General features: G+C 42.3%; 1 protein-coding gene across 1 annotated transcript in view; it reads right to left on the reverse strand.

Annotated features, from left to right (window-relative positions):
* Positions 1-19,675, reverse strand: part of Mtmr7 (myotubularin related protein 7) — a 92,345-nt gene that overhangs the window by 3,270 nt on the left and 69,400 nt on the right. Inside the window, exons 8-13 of the mRNA XM_052752074.1 lie at positions 12,015-12,124; positions 10,738-10,863; positions 8,670-8,719; positions 4,282-4,482; positions 2,668-2,808; positions 1,168-1,294 (exon numbers count right to left, since the gene is read on the reverse strand). Of these exons, the coding sequence (XP_052608034.1) occupies positions 1,168-1,294; positions 2,668-2,808; positions 4,282-4,482; positions 8,670-8,719; positions 10,738-10,863; positions 12,015-12,124 (755 nt within the window). The remainder of the gene's footprint in view (positions 1-1,167; positions 1,295-2,667; positions 2,809-4,281; positions 4,483-8,669; positions 8,720-10,737; positions 10,864-12,014; positions 12,125-19,675) is intronic.

Genomic DNA, 19,675 nt, shown 5'->3' on the forward strand with positions numbered 1-19,675 from the left:
ACACGGGAATATGTTTAATACCCTAAACTTACGGCCTGAAGGGGATTTATTCTAGTGTATTATGAAGGAAACAAGTGTCATCCATCCCTAAAACAACTCGATTGTTGGCATCCTTGCACTGTAAACCTCCATTTGCCTAGGCCATAATTCATAAGTGGGGATCTGCAGATGAGTTTCTTGTCACACAAATTCAATTTGAATCTGCCAACTTTATCTAGGCCATTATCAATCGGAGAGAAGTTCTTGTCCTTTCCAGTACCATCATTGCATTCAGCCCTCATCATAATTCTTATTTTATATACTACATATTACTGTTTAAAAGTCTCATTGTATTTAAGAATTTTTAAAGCGTTTTATATGTATGTGTGTGTGCCTGAATGTATATGTGTGCATCACACGCATCCAATGCCTATGGAGATTAGAAGCATCAAATCCCCTGAACTGTGGTTACCTATGGTTGTGAACCACCCCTGGGTGTTGAGAACCAAATCCCATCCTCTGAGAGGAGTTCTACTCTTAACCACCAAGCCATCTCCAGCCCCATCTCATTCTGTTTAAAACATTGATTCTCACTTGGAAATACAGGTTCCAAACAATAGGAATTTATTGCTAATTCTTGAGTAGATGAATGGTAGAGTTTTAAGATGAGTGAGGCAGAATGAATAGTAATCACTGAGGATGAAGACATGCAAATAGGAAACACGTGTGGGTGCACATGCGCACGCGCACACACACACACACACACACACACACACACACACACACACACACACACACACACACACCACAATGTCTGTCCAATAATGGAAATTACACATGCACTATAGTCGATCTCAGCTATTTACATTTAAGTACAGTATCAAATGAAATTTTTAAAGGTTGAGCAATAGGCTTTCTAGTTCAGTTGAATATATCCAATTTTGCTTTTTCACATTTTCATGCCCCCCCCCACCTTTTTACAGAAAACTTAAGTACTCTCAAATAACAGTGATGGGAAAAATAAAATGTATTGATCAGGTTTTGGTTTGGGCTTGATTTATCTGGGTGTTCACCAAAATGAGACCATTTTGTCTTATCCACTGAGTAAAAAAATGTAGACCTTGAAGGTCTTCCTCTAGTTAGTGTTCAACAGGCACAGAAAAAATTATAGGCAATAGTAAGACTCACCCCTTGCAGGGCCTCCAGCTCTTCCTCCAGCTGCTGGGACTCCTCCTTCACGGCCATGAGGTAATCTGTAACAGACTGTCGAGGCTGCATCCCCTTTTCAAAGCGGTTATACATCCCACTCCAAAACCTGGGAAGGAAGGATACCACATATCCCAGTCTGAAAGCTTACAATCTCAAGTTTTGTCTTCAGTATCACAGCCCAACAATATTAATAACCAACAGCAACTAACTACTAAAGGTGATAGTTTCAGGTTGGTATTTTTTTCTAGGGTAGTTGACTTCTCAGTAAGTTTATATAATACTGAATTAAAACATATGTTTTTTCTACAATAGACTCAAACAGCATTTTTTTTTTATCATTGAAACTTTGAGAATTTGTGATTATGTATTTAAAATTTCTGCTGCAAAGGAAAGCTGGCTTTTAAACTTAGAATAGCTTTCACTTTATTACAACCACCAGAAACTGACATTTGCATTTTCAATAAATCTATCCAAGACAGTAAAGCATTCTAGAATGCAAATGCAACAAATGTCATCCTGGGAACATACTTGGGCCTATAAAAACGTGCCTCAAGAGAAAGGACTCTCATCTGCAGCACAGAGAACAGTGTCTGAGCCTCAGTAAAATATTTTCTTCATTACTAGTTATGAGCTATTAATAAGCTACAGTACAAATAACTATAGCATATCTTGATTAGTTTTAAGAGTTGCTATTTTGCACAAACCATGCAGGCATTTCTGGTACAGAATTAATATTCTGCTAAGCTGTCAAAAGTAATACCAAGGTAACTAGGACTGAAACCATCTTTAGGAATAGAACCCAGTGTGTAAAACTGTTTTCTGGCCTGATGTGAATCATTTTGCCATGAAAAGAGACTGAGGTGAATGCAAAGGACAGCACGCAGCACACATTTAGTGTATCATGACTAGAACCTGTAAAGGCCCCTTGCTCTCCTTCCCCCCACCCCAATACCATCTTCAAACCAGTGGTTTCCACAGGCAATTATTTCCACCCAACTTGTGCTTCCAGTTCTACTTCCACTCTCTTTCTTGCACTTCAAACAATTGCCATGGTAGGAACTTATATTTTAAAGACCTTATTATAAAGCATCAGTTTCCATGGGAACTTCACATGTAAAGCAGTGGAGAGAAAGAGACAGCACTGCCAGAAACAGTTATCTTCTCGGGTGGGTTTGACGTCTACCATCAGATGGCCGGTTATCTTCTCGGGTGGGTTTGACGTCCACCATCAGATGGCCGATTATCTTCTCTGCTGGGTTTGATGTCTGGCATCAGATGGCCAGTTATCTTCTCTGCTGGGTTTGATGTCTGGCATCAGATGGCCAGTTATCTTCTCTGCTGGGTTTGATGTCTGGCATCAGATGGCCAGTTATCTTCTCTGGTGGGCTTTATGTCCAGCAAAGCCTTTAAGCTGGTGTTTCACACTTTTGCCCCTGAATGTTAAGTCATGATTTGGCATGTTCCTAAAGACTGACTTACTTATATGTGAAGTTGCATGGAGCTGTAGGCAGATGAAGGCTCCCCTGGGTCTGACTATGGTCAGCTCTAAACAGAGGATTGAGGTAGTCAGCCCGATTCTTCCACAGGTGTGACCACAAAGAGTAGGTTCTTTCTTGAATCCTGTTATTAAAAAAAAAAAAAAAAAAAAAAGGCAAGAAGTTACTCATCTTGGTTCTTCTTGGCCCTCTCATTCAAACCCCAGCTCAGTCTCACTAGACAGCTGTTCTAGGGTTCCCTCGTTGGCCTTCATTTGTTTGTGAGCCCAAACTCCAGTATTTACATTTGTAGGCAAACATAAACCACTGAGCCATCTCCCAAATCCCACTTGTTTTTTGAGTATGGTTCTCTCACTGATCGCAGAGATCTACAAGGATCTGCCAGTCTCTACTTCCCCACCACTGGTATTATAAGCACACCACCAGGGTGGAGAGAGAGGGCTCAGCAGCAGTCCTTCCTTTCAGGACCCAGCTCTGGTTCCTAGCACCCACATGGTGGCTTACAACCCACCAGGGGATCTCGCACCCTCTCATGACACATTCTTACATTCAAGCAGAACATACACCTAAAATAAAAATAATCTCTGAAAGCATACCACTACACCCAGTGGGTTTTTTGTTGTTGTTGTTTTTAAATTTGAGTTCTGGGGATGGAGTGTAGGTCCCATGCTTGCACAGGAACCACTCTACCAACAAGCAACAGTCTTTGTTTATCAGAAACCATCCTTTAAGTTCTATGAAGAGAACAAGTCAGCATCCACTAGAAAAAGTAACTATTCCACTCCAGATGGTACACACCTACTGAAATCTACTTTACTTGAACTGACCCTTTCCCACAATTAAACTGAGTGCCATACACAACAGAGCTAAAATCATTTTATGCTATTAGTACCTCAAAAAGTTTTTCCATTTGTACTTCTTAAACCACCTTAAGTTTTCAATGGTATTTAAAATTCTACATTTTAGAATTACAAGTCTTGACTAATGCAACACAGCTTAATCAAACCTGGATGGAGTTGTTCTCAAGTGTGATGGCACTCAGGTGCAAAGATCCTGAGTCCCAGGATAGCTTGGGCTGTACTGTGACACTCCATCTCAAAAAGGAAAAGGAAAAAAAAAAAAAAAGAAGCCTAAGGAAAGGGCAAAAAGGCGTTATATAGGATCTACCTGGATGAAAGTATCTTTATGATGAAACTCATCAACTGCTATGTGCAATGAATATACCCCCCAAAACTAACAACCTAATGGCTTCAGTTTCAAATATGCTTTTCCAGTTAATTTGAAGTTTTTATTATGTCTATCAAATATGTCTAACATTTTTTTAAAGCAAACATAAATTTCTTTAATTCCAGAAGTTTCCTTTAAATATTCGTGTCAAGTCTTCCAATTCTGATTCAGGCAGAATCACAGGGAAAAATGACTCTACATATTCCTGTCAGTTGATAACATTTAAACCATTTATGAAACAATGTCAAGCATGGGAAAAGAACATAGAATAGTTCTGTAACTAACTCAATTAAGTAGTTTTCAAAATTATGAAACTCTCTATGAAGCCCTCAGTTACCAAACTCATTGAAAATTGACCACCAAAGCTTACTTGAGTTCTCTCCTCTCCTTCTGGCTATTACACAGGAAGTTTCCAAACTGACAGGAGTAAACATGATGCTGAATGTGAATCAGAAACCTCTCGTTGAACTCAAAGGCGCAAGGGAACTGCTCCGTTAACTGCCAGACGCACTCAATGAACTGGTCGATGACTGGAGAGATTTCTTTCGGGTCACCATCTAAATTGCCATATCTATAAAACCAAGTATTTTAGACTTTATAGCGTAAGAGGGTTTTTTTTTAAAAAATTAGAAATCTACAAATACAAAGATAATCATAAAAGCAACCTTAATTCCTAAATACATCTTACAAACAGGATGAAGTAGAAAAATAGATTTTAAAATTACAATTGGAAGATAAACTTTGTAATGGAAGTCTGGATAGAGAAGAGAATATGTGTGACAGAAAACTTTCCATGGACAAAGGATATTTTTTAATTCAAACTTTGCTTTTGAAGTTGGTTAATACATTTTGTTAGGTTAATAATACAGAAGCAATTTTTAAGCAACTTCTGGGTTCTTTCCATTTGCCTTATTAGCTGTAAAGACCATTTCTAAGAGTTACAGCTGACCAGATTCCACACTGCAGTGCTCCCAATCACAGTCCTCAATTAGGAGTGCCAGTGCTTTACACTAGTTTGTGACTTTTAGAAATAACCCCGAGTCTCATCCCCAGCCCTGCAGCAGCCTGCTAAAGGTACCTCTTCCCCCACCCTACTTCCATTCCCTGAGGACTTAGCTGAACCCTGCTGTGGAACCCAGCTTTCCAACTCCTCAGTCCTCCCTTCTAGACAACTTCCATTCCTTTGTGTCACCCCTGATGCCTGGAAGCGCTCTCTGCCTGAGAAGGCTCACTCCCCCATCCCCCATCCCCCATCCCTACCCCTGCCAAATGGCTACACCCAAACCTGGACTTAGATAGTTCCTATCCTTCATTACAAGTACTCCGTTCCTGGGAACTCTGCCAAACCTTGATGGGGACCCTCTCCGTCTTCCCTCCTCCTTTGTGTCAGCCCCCAATACCCAAAACATTCTCTCCCTGGGACCCCCAGTGGCCACACCTGTGAAGGGTCTCTGGTAAGTAATTCACACTTCCTGTTGTCCATGAGGACCTCCTTCTACAACAACCTGCTTACAGGCCCCGCTCCTCCCACCTCAACCCCATTCACTGGAGACTCCAACTCCTGGTTCTGACCCAGGGTACCCCAGCCCTTTTATTCCTGTCTCCAGATTATTTGTCTTACTGCAACCTACTTGCAAGATCTGCTCTTTCGGCCACACCTATACCACTCTGTGGAGCCCACTTCTAGGTGTGAACAGGATCCCCTTAGCTCAGCCTTTTCTCCAGCCCATTTCGATTCTTCTCTGCCACCCACAGACTTGCACAAGTACTTTCCACCAAACAGCCCACAGCCACCACCACACTTCCCTAAGATCTAGAGAAGACAGCAGAAACCAAGGAACAAAATACCCACCCAAGAAAGACAAGTCCAGGTACCAGCACCTAGAATTACAATCATTCCGAACACAGACACCTAGACACCAGCGTAAAAACACCAACAGCTAGGACATTATGTCTCCCCTAGAGCCCAGCAACCCTACCACAGCAGGCCCTGAGTATTTCAACACAGCTGAAGCACAAGCAAAAAATACCTTAATGACTGTGATAGCCTTTATAATGACTATGATAGAGGTCTTTAAAGAAATCCCTTAGAGAAATCTGTGAAAACACAAACAGTGGAAGGAAATGAACAAAACGGCTGAAGATCTGAAAGTGGAAATAGAATCAATAAAGATAACCCAAACTGAGGGAAATCTGGAAATGAAAATTTTAGGAACTTGGAAAGGAACTTCAGAGGCTAGCCTCACCAAGAGAAAACAAGGAATGGAAATATCTTAGGCATTTAAGACAAGATAGAAGAAATGGATACCTTGGTTAAAGGAAATGTTAAATCTAGATAAAATCCTGGCACAAAACATTCATAAAATCTGGAACACTATGAAAAGACCAAATCTATGAATAACAGGAATAGAGGAAAGAGAAGAAACCCATCTCAAAGGCACACAAAGTATTTTCAACAGTCAAAGAAAATTCCCTACCCTGCAGGAGAAGGTGCCTAACAATGTACAAGAAGCATAGAGAACACAAACTAGCACGGACCAACAAAGTACATTCCCCGTGTCACATGAAACACTGAACTTGCAGGACAAATAAAGAATATTAAAAGCTACAAGAGAAAAAGACCAAGTAATGTATAAAGGCAGACCGATTAGAATAACACCTGACTTCTCAATGGAGACTTTAAAGCCAGAAGGGCCAGAGAGATGTTCTACAGACCCTTGAGAGACCACAGATACCAGCCCAGACTACTATATCCAGCAAAACTTTCAATCAGGTGGAGAAAAAAGAACATTTTATGATAAAAACCAAACTTCAACAGTATCTATCTGTAAACCCAGCACTACAGAAGCACTAGAAAAGAAAACTTTCATCTAAAGAAAACCGTACCCAAGAAAACACAAGGAATAAGTAATTCCAGAATAGCAAATCAATACATTACAATAAAATTGGCGGAATCAACAAACACTGCTCATTGATAGCTCTCAACATCAGTGGTCTCAATTCTTCAATAAAAAGATACAGACTAGCACAATGAATGCAGAATAGGATCCATCCTGCTGCTGTAGCCAAGGAACACCTTTACATCAAGGATAGACATCATCTCAGGATAAAAGGATGGTAAAAATATATCCCAAGCAATGGACCTAAGAAGCAAGCAGGTGTGGCCATTTTAATATCTTACAAAATAGATTGGTGCCTACATGGAACTTTAACCCCTATGTCTAGTGACTTTAGTACTAGAGGGTACTCTATATGCTACCAAAGGAGAAACAAAACCCAACCCAGCTACAAACTCTTTGATCTACAATGGTGTCCTACCTGTAAGATATGCTAGTGCAATGGTGGCATAAAACTTACAGGAGTAACCAACCAATGTCTGATTTGATTTAAGGCCCACTCCATGAGATGGAACCCATCCCCAACATTGCTTGGGTGACCAAGGAACCTGAGACTAAAGAGCCCAGGGACCTAGAGTAAAACCAAATACTACTCTTCTACTAAAAGAACTCAGCAATAAAATGATGCCTGATGACATTCTGCTGCACTCATAGATCAGTAGGTGCTCAGCCATCATCAGAGAAGCTCTCTTGCAGCAGTGATGGCAACCAATGCAAAGACCCACAGCCAGACAATAGGCACAGAGTGAGAGACTTAGAACACTCAGCCCCACATGGGATGTCTCCCTGCAGAAGGGGAGGCACTCAGCCCCACATGGGATGTCTCCCTGCAGAAGGGGAGGCACTCAGCCCCACATGGGATGTCTCCCTGCAGAAGGGGAGGCACTCAGCCCCACGTGGGATGTCTCCCTGCAGAAGGGGAGGCACTCAGCCCCACATGGGATGTCTCCCTGCAGAAGGGGAGGCACTCAGCCCCACATGGGATGTCTCCCTGCAGAAGGGGAGGCACTCAGCCCCACGTGGAATGTCTCCCTGCAGAAGGGGAGGCACTCAGCCCTACGTGGGATGTCTCCCTGCAGAAAGGGAGGCAGAAAGAGCCTAAGAGCCAGAGGGGATGGAGGAAGGACACCAAGAAAAAAGGGCTCTCTAAATCAACATGGCACATACATAAATGCACAGAGACTGAGGTAGCCTGCACCAGATAGGGTCCTAGAGCTAAAAGGAAAAGTGGACACATGCCCCATCCCTAACCCAGAAGCTGTCTCCAATTGATAACCACTTGCAAATGAAAATGTGGTCTCATTCAGGGGAGTTCCCAAGAGGAAACAAACACTCTTAAGGGTAAGCTGATGCCCAGCAGCAGACGTCAACAGAGAACAAACTCAGCAGCTCTTCCAAGATCCCTTGTCTCTTAATGCCATGTCAGGGCTTTGTCTTTTCATTGCCTTTTTCTTTCCTTTTTATAAAATTTTGTCTTTTACTGCTTTTAACTACAGGTCTTTTGTATATATGTTATGGCTTCTGGTTTTATGGTTTGTTTTTTTTGGAGAGGGGGCATAGATTCCTGAGGGCAAACAAGCAGGTCTCTGTGTCTGTATCTGTTTTTGTGCCTTTTCTTAGGCTCTTTTCCTTTTGTTTTGTTCTATTCCAATGTGTTTTCTTTTGTTCTACCTTATATTTTATTTTATTATTATCCCTTAGATGCCTATTTGTTTTCTAATGATAAAAAGAAAGCAGTAGATCCAGATGGGAGGGGATGTGGGGAGGAACTGGGAGATGTAGAGGAAAAGGAACCGTAGTCAGGATATACTATATATTTAAAAAAATCCATTTTCAATAAAAGAAAAAATATATTACTTACCTATGATTAAATTTATGTCCAAAGGCAATCCAGTCCTTTTCAATTAATACCTGCACAAAAAAGAATGTAAATATCCTGGAAGCTTCTGAGGGAAATATAAGAGAACCATACAATAATAAAGGACTCAGTTACTGGGAGCAGACGAAACTCCCAAATGACAGATTACGCAGTCAGACAGGAGAGCAGGCTCACTGGTTTAAGAGCACTTGATGCTCTTCAGAGGACCCAGTTTCAGGCTCCAGCACTCATACAGCTACTCACAACTGTATGTAACTCCGGTTACACATGCACATGGTGCACACATCCATACCTGCAGGCAGGCAAGACCTCTCACATAAAACAATAATAAATCAATCTTAAAAGAACCATGTTATCCAGAATGTACTTAAGAGGAGCCAAGTTGAAGGCCTTCCCTATGAAAATTAAACTAAAACACTCTACCCGGAGTCCTCCTATGTGCCGGGCACCATGAATATGGCTTTACATGTCATTGCGCTTGTCTCACAGCCACTATTACCCATCATTTTAGAAAAAGGGAAGCTAATGTAAAGACAGATGAAATATTCTCCAAAGACCATGGTCTTACGAAGCACTTCATGTCCTAGGTCTCTCTATTCCTAACATCATCTGTTAACCAACATGTAATGCTCCTTCCCTACAATGTAAAATCCCTCCCTGCCAACAAAAAATAAAAGACGCTTTCTTATGCCTTATAGTAAAGAATTCTAAAACCATGGGGTTTAGGACTATGTTTGAAATTTCGGCCCTGCTTTGAAATTAGGGCTACCATGACTTTACTGTCTGAAATAGTGCAGACTTTTGAAAAATGTTTAATCATAGGCTGGAGTAGGTGTACAGCTCTTGCAGAAGACCTGTGTTCAGTCTCAATCCTCACTTCAAGCAGCTTACAATCATTTGTGACTCTAGCCCCAAGGGAATCCCATGAGCACACATGCACATACATACACACCTTTATAAAAAAAAAAATGCTTAACGAAATAATATGGAATGATTCATTATTACTCCTCAGAAATACATGGAGGGGCTGCAGTCTGACCCTGACAACTCTAAATGCATTCATATGTTTAATGGCTTAATGTGGAGAGATTCCTACAGCATGTATCCAGGAAACCCTACACTCGCCAGCTAAACAAAGGAATCTAGCATGCTCAGGAGAACACTGAGGCTGAAGCGTATCTCCAATGTCTGAAGTAGCATGTTTTCCACAAGTAGCCTGCCTCTTCTGCCTTGTCCCAGGGTAAGAGTTGATGAAACTCACTAACAAAAAGGTTCAGTGATGCAGACAATTTTGTGGAGCTCCTGTCAGCCTGTCCCAAGCAGATTCAAGATCTACCATGGCACTTTCTATCATATTGTGGTTCAAGAGGCAAGAACTAGGTCACCTAGTCTCCAGAAAGTCCCTGCAGTCATTTGAAGGAATTCTACCAGCTCAGCTATAAACTCACATCCCAGGTAATTGCAGCTGGAGTCAAAGCCAAATTGTGATGCACACCCAAAAGGTTCCAGCTCTCAAAGATGTGTTCCTGAATCCAGCAAAAATGAAGAACACTGTGAAATTCAATATGTATCTAGTGCTGTCAAACACCATTTAAAAATAGACTTAGGAATAAATGCTGCTTTTTAATTTTTTTTGTTCTCCTGAGTACTATTTGTATATGCAGAAATAGATACAATGCAGAAATAGATACAATGCAGAAATTTTTTCCAAATATTTTTCCTCACGTTTTGTTACATAGTCATATACTGCCCCAACTTGAGATACTTGCAAACAAGTTATATATAAAAATCACTAGTTTCCAAATTTCTAAATATATTTTATATTGCTCCTGAATTCGCATTCAGCATTGACCTAAACTAGTCTCAACACCCTCAAAAATTAATCTATTTCAATCCTGTTTCAGTTTCTCCCCTTTAATTAACCTTGCTGATCTACTAAGAAAAGAATAATGCCGATTAGAAGAAAAAAAGTCACAAGATTCTGAAAATGAAGTGCACCGCTGGTCAAGGAAGGCTCCGCCTCTCTCAGGAAGGCGGTCACCACACTCACCATGAAGCCCTTCACAGTCCGGTAGTAAGGGTCCAGCAGCAGGCTTGCCACCGAGCACACCTGGGCCGTCCTGTCCCAGCCGTCAGAACAGTGGACAAGCACACTTGCCCCTTCCTCTGAAACTGCCTGAAATGGCAAAGGTCACAGTGACTCTGAGGTGTGGCTAGAGACTAACAGAACTAGAGTTAGCCCTTAGGCCCAACCTTCTTAGAACTAGCAGCCAAAGCTTTTCTTTCCTTTCTCGTTACATACAAAAGCCACCAGTCAATTCTCCACAAATTAACGGGGGTACCGAGTACAAGTACGTGCACTATGCGACACACTCTCACGGCATGTCCCCAACTCACCTGCAACCCAAGTTAAGCCTTACTGAAATTCTGGGGTTGCTACAGGCCTTTTCTAAAAAGGAAAGGTACGAAAAAACTAATTTATCAAACTAGGGCCAAGTAATACATCCAGGGGAAGGAAAGACTATTGGAAACTGCTAGGAAAGAATTCCATTTGCTGCTGTCTACGTGCACTCATCTTTAGCTCTTTTGGCAGAAAACATAAACTAGAAAATGTGGTGATTATGTAACATCTGTCGGTAACTGAAATTACACTTTTATGTGTGTGTGTGTGTGTGTGTGTGTGTGTGTGTGTCTTCTGTAAGAGACTTGATTTGATCCTTACTCACTACCGCATACCTAGCACGGTGCCAGGTACTAAATAAGGATCTGTTGGATAAGTATCTAATAATGGACACACCATCAGGAAGGCATGGTTCTCTTTAGGCAAAATCTAAGAGGAATTTATCTATAGAAAACACCCAATATCATAATAGGATTATTAAACATTTTACATAAAAACATTTTATATAAAAACATTTCACATATAAGTTCCAGCAGATCCTTCCAATGGCAGAATGGAATCTACCTGTTAGCTTTTGCTTAAGTCATGTCTGAAAAGCAGGATTTATTAGACGTAATCAAGCCCCTATCCTTGAGGTGACTCCCATGACTTGTACAGTCTGCTACAGAAAATTCTTTCCTTTATCTAGGATTAAATTAACAAAAGAGAGAATATCTGCAAATATTCTAACATTTGACCATTGTGATAAAACACAGTTAACTGGCCATTGTACTTTTTCACAAAATCGTTTTCAGCACATGGAAGCCTGCAAGCTTGCCACCCACGCAGTGGGTAGAGGAGAGCCAAGAGGAAGAGGACAGGCATGGTTTGAGGCTACACTAGCTTCGTATCAACCCCTCAACTTTTTCCCCTGTGCCTTCACTAACCTTTGCAATGAAGACCCCTGCATCCATGATGGCTTTGATGTGCCTTAGCCAGCCTGAGTTCTCTAGCCCCCACAGGAAGTCACTCATAGAGGGCGATTTAAGTTCACACACTGCAAGAAAAACCATGTTACAAAAGTGAAATTAAGGCAGTCTCTCATTCTACATGATCATATTTGATAATTTTTGGCTTTAGTGGATATTGTCTAGCTAGTCAATAAATATCCAAGTTTATAAGATTAGATTCTATTTAATCACTTTAAATAAAGCTTTTTAAAAAAATGTTTTCTCTCTGATCATGGGAGATATTGACTCTACTTAAGAATTGCAGTATTACTGAAACTCACTGACTGTTGCCATTACAAAGTCCAGCACAGACCATCCATCCACTTACCCTTCTGACAAAGGTATTAAAATTGCACAGCTAAGGAGCACTGACTTAAGAATACTATGGAAGAAAATCATCACAATGGTGACTCTAGCAGTTACTTCAATTAGAATGTTTCAACACCTCAATGCTTCATATAGGGCTGTTAGAAGAACACAAAACAGAATAATCCCAAAGTATTCCTCACATGGCCAGCAGCCTACTAAGTGAGAATGAAACCTGTTCTACAGAGAACTGAGTTCTGTACCTCTGATCCCAGTTCTGTGCATCAGGCTAGGGATTTCCCCTTTGCCTAAATGAAAAAGTAGAATCCAATGGTATCCATCTTTCTAGTCCAAAGCAGGTATGTAGGTACCTCTAAAGCAATATCAACAAGAAATGGTGATCTCAAGAACTCATCTTGTATTTAATGTAAGAAATAAAATGCCTTAAAGGCTAATATTCTATGTCTCTCCAACACAACATCCCAAACCTTTTGAGTGTACACGGGTATGAAAACCTTTGCAGTCTTAGAGATCAAGCAGGAAAATTAAATAATGATCTAGAGTTTTATTTGAGCCTAAGTGTATCCTAGGGTGCTCGTTCATGTAGTAAACACAGAGAAAGTAGGGAGCTCTGTTTCCTTCTCCCAACTGGCAATAAGTGCATCATCTTAGAGTTGTTACTCAACCCACTAAGCCTCAGGGTCTTCATTTTTTTTTTTTTTGAGACAATCTTTAATTACATTTGTCCTGACCCTTTCCTCCCTTCAAACCCTCCCATATACTCTTGCCTACTCCGTTTGTGTGATATTTTGTTTGTGTTCTGACAAATAAACCTTTCCTGGAGATCAGAGGGTGGAGCTAGCTACTAGTTGACCATAGAGGCCAGGCCATGGTGGCACACACCTTTAATCCCAGCACTTGGGAGGAGGAACCAGAAAGATCAGGAGTTCAAGGCCACCCTGAGCTACACTAAAAGAGAACCAGTTTAAAAGAGAAACAGAGCTGGGTGGTGGTGGTGGTGGTACATGCCTTTGATCCCAGCACGAGGGAGGGGCGGACAGGAATATAAGGCAGGTGGAGCCAGGATCTCGCCATCCCCTCCCCATTTGGTCTGAGGATTTGTAGAGGTAAGAAGTCTCTATGGCTGCTGCTCTGCTTCTCTGATCTTTCAGCTTTCACGCTCAATATCTGACTCTGGGTTTTTACTGTTAAGACTAATCAGGATCATGCTTCACACTCCCCTTCAAATTCCTATTTTTTCACTAATTGTTTTTAAATTCACACACACACACACACACACGTATACCTAAGTATAGCCTGTTGAGTCCGGACACTGTTATCTGTATGCATGTTTTAGAGCTTACTGTGAAGCACTGAATAAGCAATTGCTATGCTCTTCCCTGGGGAAAACCACATCTTCCAGCCCTAGCTTTCCGCAGCTGCCTATAGTCCTTTATGTACAGCTGAGGCCTTGTGGGCTCTTCCTTGCCCAGTTTCCATGTTCATTGGTGTCATCCTTGTTCTGCTCATGTTTGGGCAGTCATGTGGGTGAGACCTTATAGGTGTAGCTTCTAATGTTGCTAGGAGACAGAATCTCACAGCAAACTCCCTGATCCACTGGCTCTTACAATCTTTCTGGCCCCTCTTCTACCATGTTCCAGAGCCTTAGGTGTGCGAGTGTTAAAACAAAGATATGCTTTCAAAGCTAAACTCCCACATTCGCCTTTTAAGTCTTTGCAAGTACTGTGCATATGGGAGCACATGGAAATTGTTAAGGACCACGTTTAGTTCAGCAGATGCTTCCTGCCAAGTATCAGATTTTCTGCCACACAAAAAACCCATCAGCAGTTAAACTCTAATTCACATGGAGATAATGAAGAAGGAAATAACCCTGAAATTCCCAGTACAAACACTCATGAAGAAAGTTGTTTTATCAGAGCCTAGGGAGGTGACTCAATAAAGAAATTGCCTGCTTCATAAGCCGAAGGACATGAGTTCAGATCACTAATCCCCAAATTAAAACCTGGGCATGGTGGTGCATTTCTGTAACCCTGGTACTCAGGGGAGAGGGATGAGCAGGAGGATTCTTGGAACTCACTAGCCAGCTGTTCTAGCCAACTGGTGAGCTTGGGTTCACAATAAAGTGAAGAGTACTAGGGAAAGATACCCAATGTTGACATCTGAGCTCCAAACATGTGCACACACTGCATGCAGATGCATCATGCACACACTGCATGCAGATGCATCATGCACACACACCCGTGCACGCACACACACTCACACACACCCACACACAACTACATGCATACACAAAAATAAAAATAAACAAATGAGCAACCGAACCATGAAAACACAAGGTGTAACCTTCAATGTGTGTAACTACATGAAAGAATCCACTGTGATAGAGCTTCCTCTTCATTAGGAAAAGACAAAACTACGGGGAAGGCAAAAGGTCAGTGGTTTCCAGTGGCTAGGTCAGACAGGAGGGCTCACCAGGGGACAGGCACTTTATGGACAGTAAAGCTACTCTGTATAATGGTGGATACATGTTGCTAAACATTTAGACAAATACAGACAACAGTGAACCCAAACGGAAACTGGGCTTTAAGTGGTAATAATGTATCAGTGTAGGTACACAGACTGTAACAAATGTGTCTCCCGGTGAGGAATGTATCAGTGTAGGTACACAGATTGTAACAAATGTGTCACTGTGGGAGGGGACTTTCTTAAAACCGTGGTATTAAAGCTGGGAGGCTATACATGTGGGGATGCTATAAATGTGAGCAAAATAGGCACATGGGGAAGATACACATATGGGAAATCTATACATGAGGCTGTGCATATTAAAGTCTGCTTGTGGGTGGCTATACATGTGCAGAGACTGAATAACGGGAGCTATGCATGTGGAGAGTTATATGGGAGGTGTTATGCATGGGGGCTTTTCATGTGCAGGGCCTATGTATGGGGGCTGTGCATGCGAGGGTACACATGGGGCTACACATATAGGTATAAGGAATATAGGAAACCTGTGTCTACTGCTTAGTTTTGCTGTGAACCTACAGGTAGTTAAAAAACAAAACAAAACAAACAACTAACTTTAAAAAGTGCTGAGCAGGTACCTCAATTGGCCACAGCTACTTCAAATCTCTCTTAGAGAAAGAAAATGTTCACTCAACCCAGTTCTTCCCTCTATAATTCATTATTAGTGTCAAATGTGTTTTTATCCGTTCTTTACTTGCAGAGAAGCTTGTGAGCTTGCCTTGTTCCTTCTCTCAGCTTTCTCAAGGATAAAATGAGGCTAATAGTTACCCCTGTGGAAAAGCCTAGGACCCTGCAGCTCCATCCAGCCCGGCTTCCGGTTTCCCAGGCCTCCACCAACTTCGTTTGATTTCAGTCTTCAAAGCTACTAATAACCCTTGCCCACCTGTTTTCCACTGTCAGGTTTATGCTGCTGTCTCTTCCTCTTCTGCTCTGATACTTTTGTAGTTTTGCCTTTTTATTTAAAACTGTTTCATGATCACTTTAGTGGGGATCCAGCAGGAAGAGGGAAAGTGTGTTTTTAATTGGGATAGAAATAAGAGATTAAATTGTGCCAGTGTGGGATAGTAGCTTGATACCAAACTGCATCACTAAATAAACAAAAATCTACTCATGCATCCAGGGTGATGACCGAAAAGCCAGTGTCTAGCTGAACTCCACCAGGGAAATAAAATCTACCCTGGGATGTTGAAATGGTGGTTTAGATTCATCTACTGGAGAATTCAAACTCCCATTTCTCCACACAGGGAAGCCTGCTGCTGAAATATGACCGACTACACCAGGGGAGGAGCCTCTGACGGAAACAAATCCAAACCAGCTCAGGAGCAAGCTTCCACAGTTCCGTGGAGTCCAGAAGCCACACCGCTGCAGAGGAGCTTACAAGACAAGCTACAGAAGCATTGCCAATAAAAAAGACAGGAAGATCCTGGAGTAGCGTGGGGAACACAAACAATGACCAACAGGATTCACGTCTAACTGGAGCTGGGGAAGGGAACAGAGCACAAACATCGCTTTTCTCATATTTAGATCCACTCTCTGGTGGCATGGGGAACGACCAGCTGTCCCCTGCCACTTTGGTCAGTCACAGCAAGACTTCACACAGTCCTGTCTACATGGTTCCAGCTCCCAGTTTCCCAAGATGTACAAAGTAAAGCAGGTAAAGGGGAGTCCCTTGCTGCAGAGTCCAAGGCACAGATATAAGTGGTCTCTGCTGTCTCAACTTGATCTCACAGCCCTGCCCCCACCCAGCTTTCCTGCCCTGAACCTTCCATCCACTACAGGAAATGCAGCCTTCCTGAGCCTCTTCTAGAGTTCCACTCTGCATCCCTTCATCCAAGCCTCTTCTGTCTCCTCCAACACCCTCTCCACACTTAGCTCAACAACCAAGCCCCCTAATCTAACCACCGCCGCCGGTTGGTTGTCCGTCTTCCAGGATCGAACACACCAGAGTTTCATGGAGTGAACCATGCAAACAGACACCGAGAAGAATGGAAAAACCTCGGGGAATATATTAGTATTAGAGAGTTCTTAGCCTGAGCCCGAGTGACACTGCAGAATAGCAAAGGTGATGTGCATGCTGGGTAAGGAGCAGTGAGGAGAAGGCAGCAGGGATTGTAAGAAGTGGAAGGAGGGTGCACAAAAGCGCATCCCTCCCCTTCAGAGTCCTCCCAAGAGACCCCATGTGAAGAGTATGGGATCTCAGAGACCAAATCCGCATGGCCTGGGATTACAAGGAAATCTAGTGCCCTAGGAAGAAGGAGTGAAAGGAAGGATGACAGACAGAAAACTGCAACTTTGTTGCTCTTTTGTTACAAACAGAACTGCTTAGAATTTTACAAAACTTTTCCAAGTGAGAATTTTATTGAAAGTCAAAATGTAAGGTCCCTTTTAACCACTTCCAGCTCCAGGCCAGGCCTCCACTGTAGAAAGTGCTCAAGGTTGGACCAGCCTTCACCCCCTACACCCAGGGATTTCCTTTGTACTGGTCTAGTTTTGTAGCTGCAATCAAATAACCCAAATAACCGAGGCAGGCTACTCTGTAAAAGAGGTTGGTTTTGGCAGGTCAGTCTGAGCTGGAGCATAGGGCTGGCTTCTGGTGTGGCCCCACTGGCAGCGCTCAATGGTTAGAGTAAGAGACGGCACATGTGCCTGCATATCCTCTGGTCTCTCACGCTACCCAGGAAGCCAGCCCTTGTCCCTGAGCTGCACCCTGAAGACCTTATTCAACCCTTACCACCCCCAGTCTTCCCCTCTAAAAGGCTAGCTTCTCACCTCTTCTGTTTTCAATTTCAAAAGAGCTTATTAAGCATATAGCAAGCAGGAACAAATAAAGCAACGAGCAGCAGCTAGGTGGTAAAACATCATACATCATCCAGCAGGAACTACTGAGGAAGCACCCCTCTCCCCGCAAAACTCAACCGGAAGCCTTGATGAACCAAGGGAAGCCCAGGCAGGATGTCTCTGCCCTGACTCCCCATTGTCTTAATACCACACAATAGGGGCTGGATGTTTTTAAATGTATGAACCCTTGAGAGATACTCAAATCTTCTGGCATTCTTTTTATAACTTAATTGGGATAATTCATCTACGTTCAGTTAATGTGTTCAACAGGTTTTTGGCACATGTTATGCATCTGAAACTCCAATCAATCCCAGGAACACTTACATCACTTCCAAACACTCATTGTATCTGGCAGGCAATCTCGGTGCTGTATTCCATAGCCCCAGGCAGCCACGATCTATTTTTCTGTCTCTCTAGACTGATTGATTTCAGGCATTTCACACACCACAAGTTGAATCAGACAACACATGTCATGTCATAACTGACTTCTTTCATTTAGCATTCCCACCACTGTGTCCTTATTTCAACCCCTTTAAAAGCACATTTGAACAAATCTATTCAACTGATGGACACTTGGGTCGCTTCCTACTTCTCTGTTATTTTGAATAATGCTGTTATGTATGTTCATGCACAAGCCTTTCGTGAACATACATTTTTAGTTTTCTTAGATTCCACCTAGGAGTTGAAAATCTGGATCACAGGATAAATCTCTTTTTAATCATTTGAGGAGCAGAAAGAATTTTTTTCCATAGAAACTGAGGCATTCTGCATTCCCACCAGCAGCTAAGAAGGCTTGATTCCTCTGCATCCTTCCCAGTAAGCTGTTTCATGTCTGTGATCATAGCCTCTCTTCTGGATGGAAAACTGGACCTCACTATGTGTGGTTTTGAGTCTTCTCCCAAGTTAAATTACATATAAATTTAGGCAAATATCTGCTCCATTACTTATAATTGCAAGTGTCTTCATCTGGCAGTATTTCACATCAGCTTAGTCTTAGATTTGTGTTTTATGTGAACTAAACCATCAGGCATGCTTGTGTTCAAACTTCAGTTCTGCCCTGCCTAACTCTGTGGCCAAACTTAGCCATGTTAAACGTAAGAGGAGAAAAATGTACTTTCCTCAAATAACTGTTGTAAAGACAACACAAGGTAATGCATGTAGTATGCCGGCCTAGTGAAGACTCCCCAAGAAGTCAAAAGACAAAGTCATCACTGACAGGAAAATCTGTGTTTCTTTGTTCTAACGAACAAACCTGTATGTAGTCTTTGCCACCACAGCATGGCTACATGGGTCAGCTTTAGCAGAAACACTAACAACCACAGGAAAACGGCAAGGCCAGATGCTTTTCTAAGTACCTTCCAGCGGTGAGCTTTCCCATTCTTACACCAATCACTTTGGGGAAGGTGCTACTTAGTCTCCCATGTTAAGTGTGAAAGGCAGCGCAAAGAAGGGTAGCAATTGGTCCACATTCTACCAGCTGAGATGGTACAAGAGGCCGGACAGAGCAGCTCAGACTACAGGGTCTTCATTGCCTCTCAATTCCAGACATTTCATGATTCAAATGTGAGCCAGCACAAGTCCTCCTAAGGATCACGTGTCTTAAGCTCCGCCTGGAGGTACTGCCCCCCACTTCTGCCATGATTCCACCCCCACTGCCTGACACACTGATCACTAGAATGGCACAGAAGACCCATTTCTAAGCCCACACTCTTATTGCCACCTGATTTTGACAGTAAGGCCAGCAATACACACTAGTGCTAGTCAAACTGGAGAGCTACATCCGGAAGACTGAACCTACATCTTCATCTCTCGCCCATCTACTCAAAATGGATCAAAGACTTCAACATAAGATACCCAGCATTATGTTCGTGGAGAAAGAAGTTGGGGATATGCTTCACCTTACACGCACAGAA

Source organism: Peromyscus californicus, unplaced genomic scaffold, assembly GCF_007827085.1.
Source record: "Peromyscus californicus insignis strain IS unplaced genomic scaffold, ASM782708v3 Scaffold_23__1_contigs__length_62951481, whole genome shotgun sequence".
In the NCBI taxonomy this organism is placed as follows: domain Eukaryota; kingdom Metazoa; phylum Chordata; class Mammalia; order Rodentia; family Cricetidae; genus Peromyscus; species Peromyscus californicus.